General features: G+C 43.7%; 1 protein-coding gene across 2 annotated transcripts in view; it reads left to right on the top strand.

Moving 5' to 3' along the window:
- The window catches only part of LOC129649245 (protoheme IX farnesyltransferase, mitochondrial), a 110,473-nt gene that overhangs the window by 20,244 nt on the left and 75,565 nt on the right, over positions 1-14,664 (top strand). For both annotated transcript variants that reach the window (XM_055576471.1, XM_055576473.1), the window contains exon 4: positions 3,391-3,515. In XM_055576471.1, coding sequence (XP_055432446.1) covers positions 3,391-3,515 — 125 coding nt within the window. The remainder of the gene's footprint in view (positions 1-3,390; positions 3,516-14,664) is intronic.

Here is a 14,664-nt window from a genome sequence, read left to right as displayed (position 1 = left end):
GGCTGGAAAAATAGATCATCTCGAACCACATTTTAACAATTACCAACAGCACCACTTTTTAGGCCCTTAGGATTTGCCAGGCACTGGCCTGAGTGCTCTTGTTATGGTAGAAACTAGTGCGTCTCTGAAAGGTGTCACTCGGTGTGGACAGGAGCGTGGAGGTCCCGTGTGGCTGGTCCCTGCGGATGCTGTGCCTGGAGAGACAGGGGCTGGGGTGGTGGGCATTTGCATGACTGAAGGTTGTGCAGTGTTGCTCCAGAGATAGGAGTTACACCCAGAGCTAGGTATTTCAAGGGAGTTGTCTTGAAATGGCCTGGAACAGAGGGACAGAGAGACTGAGACCCATCCCACAGGAGGCTGCCCCTGGTGAAGCCACCCCTCCATCAGGACAGAGATTAGCTGACCCCAAGTTCCCTTTGACCTTTTGCGGTCCTTTTGTTCTCTGAGTTCCTGAATTGTTTGGCTCCTTTGCTGTAATCATTTAGGCTTATTCCCTATTGAAGGCCTGTGCCTGCGAGTGATTTGCTCTACCTCCATCTGCACCACTGCCGCCCTTCCCAGGCCCTTGTCCCTTCCCTGAGGCCCTGCAGGCCTCTCCGTGGTTCCTAAGCCATCTTCCCTCCACTCCAGTCCGTCCCCTGCGTCCTCAAGTCTCATCTTCCTCAAATGCCACCCTCCTTACAGTATTGCTAGTTTTTTCTTACTGCATTAACAGCTTTGCAGGTTAATATAGCACAAAGCTATTATTTCATAGTTTCTAAAGGTCAGAAGTCCAGGCCTGACCTGGCCAGTTCCTGCTCAGGGTCCCTCCAGGCTGAAGTCACTGTGTGGGTCGGGGCCTTGCTACTCACCTGGGGCGCAGAGCCACTTCCGGGCCCATGGCTGTTGGCAGAGTCCATCTCTCTGTGTCTCTGGGACTGAGGTCCCTGGACTGCTGTGCTCCTGGGGGCCTCTGTACCACATGGCCCCCAGGCAGCCCACTTCAAGGAGGTTTGCTTTTTTCTGGGCCAGCCAGGGCGTGCCTTCTTGTGACTGTGAACTTTAAAAAAATTTTTTTTAATTATAGAGAACATAAGGGCTTCTCCCAGAGGAGGCAGGCAGACCAGAGACCGTATCTGGTGGCTCCTTGTCAGTGATGTTGGCCAGTCGGAGGACGTGGTGCGGCCAGTCTTAATGTCAGACCCGGTGTCAGCTCCAAGCAGAGTAGAGGGCAGGGCTGCAGCTGTGTAGGTTGTTGGGGCTGCCTTCTCACCCAGCATCTCCCCAGGGGCCTGCGGAGTCTGTGTGGGGTAGACACCCACCCACGAGCAGGGTTGCTGTGGGGAGTTCATCGGAGTGGGGCTGTCCCTCTTCCCTGGGTCTCTGGAGTCCCCCCTGGGACTACAGGACAGCGCTCCTGGGCCTCTACTGGATGGGTCAAGCTTTATCGGCCACATTGATTTTCTGTTTATTTGTGAAGGGACAGAATACGAGATTACCAAATAAAATATAATTTGCAGTGTTATTAATGAAAGACTATATTACATTCACTTTTAATGAGATCCTGGTGTTGCAAAATGATTCCACGTAATGAATCCCCTGGAAATCAATGAAAAGTTTAATTACCATCATGGCAGTGCTGTGCGAGAATATTGCTTCAGTCAATTTTACAATTTATCAATTTTCTTTCCCTTTCTCTTTCTTTAATTGCTTTGATGAAGTAAAAATACATTCTTCATTAGCGTTTGATCTTTTTCTGGAAATGTGTTACAAAAATTCAGATTTCTTCCTCTCTAGTAATAATGGTCCCTGTCATTTTTTAATCTGTGTTACCATTTACAATTTGTATATTTTTAAATGAGGCAGTATTTCCATTTTGTAGATTTAATCATTACTAAGTCTTACTAAAGCATTATCCTTTTCTCTCTGTCAGTTTTTTTGCAAACTACTTGGTGTCTCTTCTCAGCTCAAGAGTTGACCCATTAGTCAAAAATTACATGTTCTGTGTTTATTGCTCGTCACCCAGTCAAGCTCTGCTGCTGCTGCTAAGTCACTTCAGTCATGTCCGACTCTGTGCAACCCCATAGACGGCAGCCCACTAGACTCCTCTGTCCCTGGGATTCTCCAGGCAAGAATACTGGAGTGGGTTGCCATTTCCTTCTCCAATGCATGAAAATGAAAAGTGAAAGTGAAGTCGCTCAGTCGCGACTCTTAGCGACCCCATGGACTGGAGCCTACCAGGCTTCTCCGTCCATGGGATTTTTCCAGGCAAGAGTACTGGAGTGGGGTGCCATTGCCTTCTCTGCAGTCAAGCTCTGGGGGCAAATAAAAAGAAAAACCATTGGTTTTGTGCAACTACATACCCTTTTTGATTTCAAACAAAGTGAATTTTCTTCTTACAGTATTTTTAGTTTGACATTTCACTGATAATGGTACTGTCTTTTCCACCGTGATGGTAATTGATTTTTTAAACCTATTTACAAAGCTCAATGCAAAATGTTGACCTGGTTTTTTTGATCTAAGGTTGTTCTTTATATTGGTAACTCTAGATTTTGCTGACGATATACTGAGAAAGTCATCCCTTCTGTGTATCTGGTTCCCCATGGCTCTGCCCTCGTTCCCTGTGGATTGATAGTCGAGCCTCTCAGATGGCCCCTCTGTGTGTTCTAAGTCAAGGTGCCCACTGCTCCTGGTTAAACAGCCAGTGATAGGGGGCTTCTTGACCAGAAGAGTGCAAACTCCTTAGCTTGCCGTTCTGCAGTGTGACAGCTAGCACCCTGCCTCCTCAGCCCCCAGTAAGTACTCCTTGCCTGGCGCAGTGGGATCCCCGAAAGTAGCAGCGAGCCAGACAGTCAGGGCACCTGCCTCCATGGAGCTTATATTCCAGGCGGAAGCCAGAGAGTGACAAGCGCCAGAAAGGAAGCGCAAGGGCACTGTCAGCCTGGAGGGCTTCCTGCACATGAGATGATGGGGCAGTTCTCCCTAAGATACGATCTCTAAGGCAGGACCTGGAAGATGAGGAGGATCCAGCCAGGGGAAGAGGCAGAGGGAATAAAAAGTACAAGGACCTCAAGGCAGAATAGAGCCTAACCTGCTCAGCACAATGCCTCACGTCTAGTAGGTACTGATTGTGGATTAGGTATGCAGTGAGTGAGTGTTGAGTGAATAAGTGAACGACTGGATCTGAAACACCCACTTAGTTTTTCCTCTTGAATGTAATGGCATTTTTCTGTAATAAACATAGAGTTTTTATTATCGGAATGATGTTCTGTAAAGCTTAATTTTCCAATGAAAGGTTAGCCTGCAGTCCATGCTCGTGCGGTGGGGATTGGTCTGCCTGGAGGCGGGCTTGCATGGCCGGGACCCTCCACCCTGCCTGGTGACAGCCCCTGGTTTGTTTCTTTGTTGCAGCCCTGGTCGTCAGCACCACCTCAGCTGGCTTCGCCCTGGCTCCAGCGCCTTTTGACTGGTCCTGCTTCCTGCTTACCTTTGCTGGAACAGGCCTGGCTTCCTGCGCTGCCAACTCCATCAATCAGGTTAGTGCAACACCTTTCAGCCGGGTCAGGCTACCGTCGCTTCTTCTGAGATTGTCATATTGTGGCATTTAAAAAGAAAAAGACCCCTCCCAAATCACACCCATTGCTGGGAAGGTCCTGTGAGCCTAGAACGCTGCGTGTCTTGCAAGGTTTGGGGCCCCGAACCAGTCTGTCTTTTTCTTTTCAGGTGAAACGTTTTCAGGTATATTCAGAAGCGAGAGCAATAGAGTATCTTTCTCAAATGACCAGGCTTTGAGGTTGGAAAGTGTTTTAGAGAGATTTCCCTGACAGTCCGGTGGTTAGGACTCTGTGCTTCCAATTCACAGGGTGCATGTTTGATCCCTGGTTGGGGAACTAAGATCCCACATGCCACATGGCACGGCCAAAAAATAAGCTAATTAATTCAATTCAATTAAAATAGTTCATTTTTTAGAAAGTGCTTTAGAGCTATCAGACTCGCTTCTCTTTCGCACTTCAGGCACATTCCCCCAAGCTTACATTATTATGTGTTGTTCTTCCTTTGGTTTGACTTGTTTGCATTTTAAAACCACCACTATGCAAAACAGTGTATTTTAAACAAGCACATCCATCTTTAAAAAAAAAAATTCTTTAATTCAGTCCTCAGTAAACTTGGCCCGTGGAATCAGAATATATCAGAAAAATTAATTAGCACGTTATTTTTAATACTTCTTCCCCTCACTATTATTTTAAATGTCAAAATAATTCTCTAAAATGCCTTCCCCTCCCCAGCCTGGTCACTGCAGTGTATGCCCCAACCTTGTGGCTTTCTCATAAGATATTGTGGTGGAAAAGTCTTGGCTAAAATGTAAAGAAAGTCATTCTCCTCACCAGAACACCCAAGAGGAGTTGGCATGGTTTTAAAACAGGAATTGAAGTTACCAGCAGGAAAACAGCTTGGCCAAGTGGATGCATGCGCTGGTAGTCTGCAAAGCATGAGCCTTTTCATTCAGAAACATCTACAATCAGTGTGCTTTTACCATGTGTTATCAGCTGCTTGGAGAAGGGTCAGTGCGTTTCAAATAAAGTTAATTTTCTGTTCCGATTTTACATCGAAACAGTGCTGCAGGAGGTTCAACCAGCTCTACTCACCACCACCCCCCACGCCCCTCCTGTAAACCACAAGCCATCTCTTCCTGTTGTACCCTCCCTTGTTCCCCAGCGAAGAGATTGATGACGGTTTCACAATGAACACATTTTTAATGACGATTTGAATAAAAAGCAGTATAAGCAAATTGGGTTTATGTGACTATTTGTGGGTCTATTTTTCAAAATATTTAAAATTAAAATTTAAAATATTAAATTATCACTTGTATGTATTCAGTAGTTATAAATCCAGGTCATAAGATTAATAATATCAATTGCTGTCTTCTGTTCCAGTTACATAGATTTTAATAGAGGCTTCGGACAAAAGTATGGAGACTCAGAAAATAGCAACACAAGCTCATAAACATCAAATGGTCCCTAGATATTATAAAAGATGACACAGAGTGGGGGACTTCCCTTGCAGTCCAGTGGTTAGGACTTTGCCTTCCAAGGCAGGAGGTACGAGTTCGATCCCTGGTCAGGGAGTTAACATCCCACATGCCTTGGGGCCAAAAAAACCAAAACATAAAACAGATGTAACAGAGTCAATAAACACTTTAAAAAATGAAATAAAATAAATAAATAAAATGATCTACATCAAAAAGTCTTTTAAAAAAATAGACTGGCCTTGAGTTGGAGCTGTCTGACCCCCCTCCCCCCCACCATCACCACCAAAAGGAATAAAAAGGTGGTCAAGAATTCATGATGGAGTAAAACTATTCAATTGTAGCAAAGAAATATCTGGAGGAAATAAAGTGGAATGATTTATATTAGGCAGAAGTTTATTATGGAAGCTGAACATAAACCAAGGTTTTAGAAATGTTTTAAGTTGAAATGCGTTTAGATGGCCGTGTTATTTCACAGTTTGCTCCAGGGGCTGAGTTGGGTTCTGTGGGTTTTAAACTGCTGGGGAAGCTGCAGCCTCCATAGGGGGATTCTTTCTGTGATGACAAATGCCAAGAGTCTTGTCCTGCCTCCTCCTCAGGCTTGTGTCCTAGCCCTGCCTACCTTTCACACACACAACTGTCCCGCTCTTCTTCTAGAACTTTCTCATACCCCCCACAGGCATCAGCAGCGTTGGGCATGGTGTCCACCCTCAGTCAGGGCTGTTGGGCACACAAATACTTTCCTCATCCTCTCCTGTTTATCCGTATTGCTTCCCTCCACTTGTCTTGGGCTCTGATTTCATTCGGAAGCCTTGTAATACTTAAAAAAATCTCACTGATTTCCATCATCGAATTTCATCATTATAATAGTGTCAGCTTCTCAAATGACAGTATTTTCTAAATAACGGTGGGGATATTTTAATTCTAGTGTTGTTAAGCAGTCTCATAAAATAAAGGAAGGTGAGGCCATTTTCATCAATGCTTTTCTTTAGCATCAAAGAGCACAAGGCCACAAGGATTTGCATGAGCTTTTGAAAGCATGCAGAGAAAGAAACAGTCGAAAAGGAAGAGCTTCCTGGTTTTTTAAAGGAGCTGGCTTCCTACTAAAAGAGTGCAGAAGTGTGGTTGGTGTGCAAGACTGATCTCCAGCTTCTGATAGAGTTCTGTGGGAAGAAAATGTCCCCTGTCACATTTACAGAAGGATTCAAGTAACATTTCATGTTTTTAAAAATACTTCTCATTGCTGTTATTCATTTAGTTCTGAGTGTTTCTTCTTTATACCCTACTTCTGTGATCTCTCTGTGTAAAAGTAGGAAACATAAAGCTTTGGAAAGCAGTTCTTAACCTTTCTTTTAAGGAGGGAAAATGAGATTTAGCCTCTGATATATGAAGTCCTGACTAATGCATAAAGAGATACATGTATATATAAGAAACCACTAACATGAAAATGTAAAAAGCAATTACACCCATGTTTTGTAAACCATACACATGCTTCATTTAAAGCCATAGGGCAGCTTGAGAGTGGGAGTGCCTTCCAGGGATGAAAACAATCCATAAAATTCAGCGAATGGAAAATAAAATGTTATAGATGGCCTTGACTGATCTTATCTTGAAAACAGAGAGGCCAAAAGGAAAAAGCTGAGTGAGCTCAAGTAGAATGAATTAACAAACTGAAAGATAAAAATTATCAAAAAATTATCATCACAACCATTTTGATTGTTTGACATGACAGATACTGTTTTAATAAGCTGTAAGTGGGATTGTAATTGCACTCATCTCACATGCTAGTCAAGTAATGCTCAAAATTCTCCAAGCCAGGCTTCAGCAATACGTGAACCGTGAACTTCCAGATGTTCAAGCTGGTTTTAGAAAAGGCAGAGGAACCAGAGATCCAATTGCCAACATCCGCTGGATCATGGAAAAAGCAAGAAAGTTCCAGAAAAACATCTATTTCTGCTTTATTGACTATGCCAAAGCCTTTGACTGTGGATCACAATCAACTGTGGAAAATTCTGAAAGAGATGGGAATACCAGACCACCTGACCTGCCTCTTGAGAAACCTATATGCAGGTCAGGAAGCAACAGTTAGAAAGGGACATGGAACAACAGACTGGTTTCAAATAGGAAAAGAAGTACGTCAAGGCTGTATATTGTCACCCTGCTTATTTAACTTATATGCAGAGATTATCATGAGAAATGCTGGGCTGGAAGAAGCACAAGCTGGAATCAAGATTGCTGGGAGAAATATCAGTAACCTCAGATATGCAGATGACACCACCCTTATGGCAGAAAGTGAAGAGGAACTAAAGAGCCTCTTGATGAAAGTGAAAGAGGAGAGTGAAAAAGTTGGCTTAAAGCTCAACATTCAGAAAATGAAGATCATGGCCTCTGGTCCCATCACTTCATGGCAAATAGATGGGGAAACAGTGGCTGACTTTATTTTGGGGGGCTCCAACATCACTGCAGATGGTGACTGCAGCCATGAAATTAAAAGACACTTACTCCTTGGAAGAAAAGTTATGGCCAACCTAGACAACATGTTAGAAAGCAGAGACATTACTCTGCCAACAAAGGTCTGTCTAGTCAAGGCTATGGTTTTTCCAGTAGTCAGGTATGCATGTGAGGGTTGGACTATAAAGAAAGCTGAGCACCAAAGAATTGATGCTTTTGAACTGTGATATTGAAGAAGACCCTTGAGAGTCCCTTGGACTGCAAGGAGATCCAACCAGTCCATCCTAAAGGAGATCAGTCCTGAGTGTTCATTGGAAGGACTGGTGTTGAAGTTGAAACTTCAATCTTTGGCCACCTGATGCAAAGAGCTGACTCATCTGAAAAGACCCTGATGCTGGGAAAGATTGAGGGCAGGAGGAGAAGGGGACGACAGAGGATGAGATAGTTGGATGGCATCACTGACTGAATGGACATGAGTTTGGGTGGATGCCAAGAGTTCGTGATGGACAGGGAGGCCTGGAGTGCTGCAGTCCATGGGGTCACAAAGAGTTGGACGCGACTAAGCAACTGAACTGAAGTAGGATTATTTTACTTATGTTACATATGCATGAGTTTTTTAAATAAAGATCAAGAGTGTGTGTCAATAAGTGCATATATACAGGTTGATTTTAATAATGATGCACTGTTTGATTTCATGGCTGTGCCAGTCCTCTGCCCTTTTAGCTCTGCTCCTACAAGTGATGCCACACACACCTTTGTTGTTAGAGGACAAAATACGGGAAGTAAAATTGCTGGGAGGAAGGCCACCAGCCAAAGCATGTGTGACAATGGTTTAACTCTGGAATGTATGATTTTAGCAGAATAATTAATTTCTAACATTCATGCAGTGCCTTAGCATTTACAGAGTGTATTCACACAAATTATTATTTAAACCTTACAACCCTGAGGGATAGGTGGCATTATTTCCATTTCTCTTGTTAAACATTTTGTTTTACCATTGAATTATTCTTTTTTTAAAAGCAACATTGAAAAAATTATTGTGCCATTAAATCCCAATAAAAAAGGTGAATCATTGTAAGTAAAAATAATAAATAAATACCATTGCTTTATGACTGTGAAAAAAAAAGCCACAGGAAGGAAGAAACTATTATGCAAATTAAGTGTTTATTGCAAAATCTGTAAGAAACTATAAATAAGTAAAAATGACATTTTAAATGTTGTGTTTTGCTTGTGCCTGGCACTCTTCTGAGTGTTAGAGTCACAGTAGAGAAAAAGCAACAAGCCCTGCCCTCGTGGCCTGTAGCCCAGCACTGAAGAGATCCACTGCTTAACATTTTGATTTATGTTATTGCTGTATAGGCCTTTTTCACACACATACCTTCAGGCATATATTAATATCGCACAGAAATGGTTTATGTAATATGCATAGTTTCTATATATTTTTTCCTTTAAGTAGTATATCACGAACGTCTTTCTGTGTCAGTATTTGCCTTATAGCATGATTTTAAGAGTCTTCTGTAGATGTACCATGATTTGTTTAATCAGTTTCTCTTTGTTTAACATTTTAGGGATTTTCAGTTTTTGCCCAGATAAATAATCCTAAACTGAAATTCTTATAGCTGAATCTTTGAACCCCGTCCTTCACTATTTCTTTAGATAGATTGCTGAAACTGTGTGATTTAACTAAAAGAAAGTTAAAATTTAAAACGATGTGTGCTTTAAGTGCAGCTAAATTTCTTCCTGAAGGTCTCTGTTTGCTTTAATCTGCTTATACTTCCATTTGGTGCCATGGGACTGCTCCTCACTGACCCTGAAATCTATGCTGGGTCTATAGGTGTCCTTAGATGTTGCCCTTTTGATTCAAGGTGGTCTGATTACAGAGGAGGTGGAGTTGGGTTTTTTTCATTGGGAGACTTTTTAAATGCTTACTTGCTGTTTCTGTTTGTCAGTGTTTGCCCATTTTGCTGTTGGACATATGCCTTTGTTCAAGAGATCTTGCAGTCTGTAGACTGGATTAACTTTTGTCCTGTAGGGTTTGAATATGTTCTGCGGTCTTTGGGCAGGGGTTTTGAAATGCCAATGTTTCATATGTTAACTCAGTCAGATCTTGTAATTTTTAATAGAGGAATTCTGAGTCTCGGCACTCCTGGCGGTTGGGCTGGAAAATGGTCCTCAGCACCGGGGGGGTGTTTCCCAGTGTCCCCATCTTTGCCAACGGGGTGCTGTTGGCACCGACCCCCCCCAGTGTGACAAATGAAAATGTCTTCAGACTTTGCCAAGTGTTCCTTGGGAACCACAGTCCCTCCAATGAGAACTGCTGCTTTGATAATTTCTCCTTCTGATTTTACTTGAGATCCCGGCTATGGTTTCAGCCTCGGGCAGCCTGGCTCACGTTTCTTCTGCCCGCTGATGGCCAGGTTGACCACACGGCCTGGTTCATGCTGCTGTTCCTTGTGTAATAACTCTTCATGCCCCTTTTGACTCTCAAGTGTTCCAATTCAGACAGGAAATCACCAGTCTCTCTATTCGTAGCCCACCCACACTTCATCTCTTTCGCTGTAAATGAAAGTGAAAGTCTCTTAGTCATGTCTGACTCTTTGCGACCCCATGGACTGTACAGTCCATGGAACTCTCCAGGCCAGAATACTGGAGTGCATAGCCTTTCCCTTCTTCAGGGGATCTTCCCAATCCAGGGATTGAACCCAGGTCTCCCACATTGCAGGTGGATTCTTTACCAGCTGAGCCACAAGAGAAGCTCATGAATACTGGAGTGGGTAGCCTATCCCTTCTCCAGCAGATCTTCCTGACCCAGGAATCAAACCAGGGTCTCCTGCATTTCAGGCAGATGTTTTACAAGCTGAGCCAGAAGGGAAGCCCTTCACTATAAGTGAGCTGTGCTAAAAGCATCTTTGTATCAAAATATCGGGGCTCAGGCGCTGGCTTTTCTCCTCTCAAGTGCACCGACTGGACCCAGGCCACCTGGCTTGCCTCACTTTCACCCTCTCTGTAGGCACCTGTTGGACCTACTGTCATGCCAGTTGTGGTGCTGGGTGTGAGCACTTACAGCTCAGACAAAGAGTGTTTCCCTCCGTTACTACTCTGCCATCAGTAAGCTGTTGAAGAGGTTTGATGAATTCTTTAGCTCTTACAATACCCCTGGCAGAGATCGATTACTACACTTGTCACTTGCTTGCAGGGTGCATTAGTCGCTCAGTCGTGTCTGACTCTTTGTGACCCAATGGACTGTAGCCCACCTGGCTCCTCTATCCATGAGATTTCCCAGGCAAGAATACTGGAGTGGGTAGCCATTCCCTTCTCCAGGGGATCTTCCCGACCCAGGGATCGAACCCAGAGTACCTGGCTCTATTGATGGGCAACCTGGTGACTAGAAATGTCTTCCTTCTATTGAGCAGATGTCGGCCTCCTCCTGCCTTCAACCAGCGGGTCATCTTCTCCTGTCTGTGAAAGCTCAGTGTCCCTTAGTCCACGTGACCGGTGCTCCCAGTCACTTTCCAACTGTGGTTACAGGTACTTGTGTTGTTGCAGGGGAACGCTTAACTCCTTGATACCGGTAAATAGGATTCCCTGATCTCGAGCAACCATCCCCTCTTCCCACAGCAGAGAGCAGGCCAGCAGGGTGAAATTGCCCAGGAAGTCATAATGGAAAAAAGAAATATTTACGGGGGAAGTGAAGGGAAGTAGCAGGAAGTTTCCATCATAACAACAGTCATAGCTGATACCTGTCAGATGCCAAGTCATGTTCTGAGCATTTCACATGTATTAGCTAGGGCTTGTTTAAATCTAGGTTTATAGGATTTCAGAAACTGACTCTTTTGAAAGATCAAATGGATGACAAATGAATTCATAACTTAGACTTAGCTCTAAGAAGAACTATTGATGTTCTCTGAGACGTTATTTTGGAGAAAATTACAAGAAAGGCCCAAAACGTAAGTCAAGTTTCAGATCTGAGGGGTAGGTTATAATTAGAAAGGTAAAGGCGATAAGGCTCTGTTATCTTTGGGGTCTGGTGTATCTGTGGATGTTGAAGAATTTTTATGAAAGGAAATGAAAGAGATCAAGAGGTGTGAATGAAATGGGGTCAAGAAGAGACGTGTTTTTTGTTTGATACTGACAATGCTTGAGAGACTTTTCACGGCTGAAATAAGGTAAAAAGGAAGAGCTTTGGATAAAGAGCTCTGAATTATAGGGTGGGCAGGGCAGAAGAAAATCCACAGGCTTTTAAACTGCAAGAGGGGAGACAGATAAAGATTTTCCTGTTTTCCCAGTGAATACTTGATTAATATCTAAAGCGTCTCTCTCCATTTTCGCTTTCTCTGATGTTTCTTTTGTTTTGACTCTGCAGTCCGCCTTAAGCAATAGGAACTGACTTTCATCTTCCATGGTGGACAGAAGTGGTTAGGGAACCCAGTGTTGTATCCTGGGCGAGTCCGACTGATGTCAGCGAGCGCCGGCGATGTGATTTATAGAACATCGTGTGTATAAGAAAAATCAATATACGAGAAATGTATTTTTCTCCCGAATGTTGTGACTTGTTGGGCTTTGATGTTTTAACTGGTGGGCGACTCTCATTCCCTCCAAGACCTCTGAAATCCACAACTTGTGGCTCATTCAGACAACCCGGATTAGCTACTGCTCTAAGTTGGGTCTGCAGGGTCTCTGAGTAGCACATGGGAGTCTCCAGCTAAATGTGTTTTTCATAGAAGGCAAATGATGAGCATTACTGAGCAACATCAGAAAGAAAATGCACGTTCAATGCCGAGTCTCTTTTCCTGCATTTATATATATAAAACCCCAAATACTTCCTAAATTACATTTGATTCTCTGCTCCAGAATGATCCAGCCGAGTCGAGTGAGTTTGGCACTGGAATTCATAACCTAAATACCTCCAGGTGAAGCTCTGCCTGCAGATGTAGAGTCGACAGTAGCCTGAACATAGGTTCATAGACAGTGTTTATGATTTACGTGCTGCATTAACTGGCTGTGTGGTGGCATCATCCCGTTGTGGTGTAGAAGAATGAAGTGACGCTTAGCTGTGCCGTTGATTACACACCTGGCGGGGTTGAGAGCAGAATTTTTGGATGCGACCCCGAGCTCGCTGCTTCTTCCTCTCACTCGGAATGTTTTAGTCTCAGCACCACTCAGATGAGGGCCGTTACCGCTGAACAAGTCACCTTTGCTCAGGTGACTGCTGGCATTCTCGCTGTGGAGCCCCGAGGCGAGGGGACCTTCATGGGTTGGTGACATCTCCGTCTCTAGTGAGATGGGAGGATTTGAGGCACTCATCTCTATGAAAGCCAAGTGCTCCGTTAATGTTAGCTGTTGTGATTGTTGTTAATATAAAAGTTTGGCCTGTTTTGGGCCCACTTTGAGAATCTGGTTACCATCCATTTGTCTCCAGTTAGGGTCGTAATATAGAGAATGGCAAGGAGACGTGTTTGTTTTCCTCAGTGTTAACCTTGCAAACTATAATGTGTGTGTGTGTGTGAGTGAATATGCGTATTTATGTATTCCTAGTGAGCCTGGTAGGCTGCCGTCTACGGGGTCGCACAGAGTCTGACACGACTGAAGCGACTTAGCAGCAGCAGCAGCAGCAGTGTGTAATACCTGCCCGGTGTTTGAACATGTGGTGACTTAGGCTCAGCAGCTGTCATTTGTGCTCTGCCTCAGAGGCCTGTGGAGTTGCGTTGTCAGTTCCAATAAATCTAAAAAATATCGGTGAAAAATATTGGGTTTCCCTGGTGACTCAGATGGTAAAGAATCTGCCTGCAATTCAGGAGACCCACCTTTGATCCCTGAGTCAGGAAGATCCCCTGGAGAATGGAATGGCAACCCACTCCAGTATTCTTACCTGGAAAATTCCATGGACAGAGCAATCCTGGCAGGCTACAGTCCATGAGGTTACAAAGAGTCAAACATGACTGAGCGACTAATACTTGTACTATTGGTGAAAAAAGGTTGATAAATCAAAAAAGCAGGTATTTAATTGAGACTCGCATGGAGATGACAGAAGTGAGGCTAATCTGGGTTTCTGGAGCTGGGCTTTGTGGCTGCATCTCTGAGTAGTGGGTCGTGCTTGACTGTGATGTGGAAGATAGAAACCTGCTTCCTCCCTGGCTGGCTCCATCTCACCAGCCGGCAGGGGTCAAGTTGAGTTTCTTCCCAAATTATCTTTCTTTCCCCAAAATCTTCAGTTATGTTTTGCCTTTCCCAGTAGCTTGTTCTGAATCCCGTAAGCATGTCTGTTCTCTGCTCTGAACCACAGACCCTCCTCCTCCTGACCCTGCTGTTTTCTGGGTTAGATGACTCTTCATTGATGGCACTGCTGTTGAACCTGACCATGTAGACTGACCCTGGGAGACCATCTCATACTCTCTTTGCCTTAGTCACTGCTTTTAAAGTTTAACACATGAAAAAAGTGGATGCTTTAGTATTTATACTTTAGAATTGGAGTCATTTGATGGTTCTGAATTCCACACCAAACTCCCAGACTCTTGAAGAGGAATCAGGGTGTCGGCAGTGGACAGTGGAACAGGTCTGTGAGGCCTGTGCTCTTGAAAACAGACTGACTTCTGAGAATCCTTTGTCTCCTGCTAATTTCTAACCAGTAAAGGAGCTCCATACTGCTTTAGGCAAGCTATCAGACCTTTAAAATGTGTGTGTAAGTGATTAAAGTAAATCCTAAAATTCACATTGCCACGACCACCCAGCCCTGTCTTATTGATTTTCTAAGAAGTTTTAGAAAATACTGTTTGGCAAGAAGGGGAAATTGCTTACCTGTGTGATTAATCTTAAGGAAAACCTCGCGCTGGCGTTTCCTTTAGATGCTATGCCAGATTTCTCCCGGAAGCAGCAATCACAAGGGGGAACAAAGACATTCTGAAGGATCTGAGTGATGGAACATAAAGATAGGATGAAACAAAAGAGAAAATTTAGTAGTTAATAAGATTTATGTATACTTGTAACATAGAGTATCTTTGTACCTTAAAATATACCGTGTAACCTTACAATGCTAAGATAATATGCTTTTGTTCCAATGAGATTCCTTTAATCCTGGAGGATGTTTACCTGCTAGCTCATAAAAAAGGAAACTAATGCTGAAATGAAAGTCTAGTGTAACATCCTAGTATTTTCATTAACATATCTGAGTAAAAATTATGTTAGTCTGGTGTTGCTTTTAGCAAAACTAT

The sequence above is a fragment of the Bubalus kerabau genome, chromosome 4 (genome assembly GCF_029407905.1).
Source record: "Bubalus kerabau isolate K-KA32 ecotype Philippines breed swamp buffalo chromosome 4, PCC_UOA_SB_1v2, whole genome shotgun sequence".
Lineage (NCBI taxonomy): Eukaryota > Metazoa > Chordata > Mammalia > Artiodactyla > Bovidae > Bubalus > Bubalus kerabau.
This window is presented reverse-complemented; position numbering and strand designations above follow the sequence as displayed.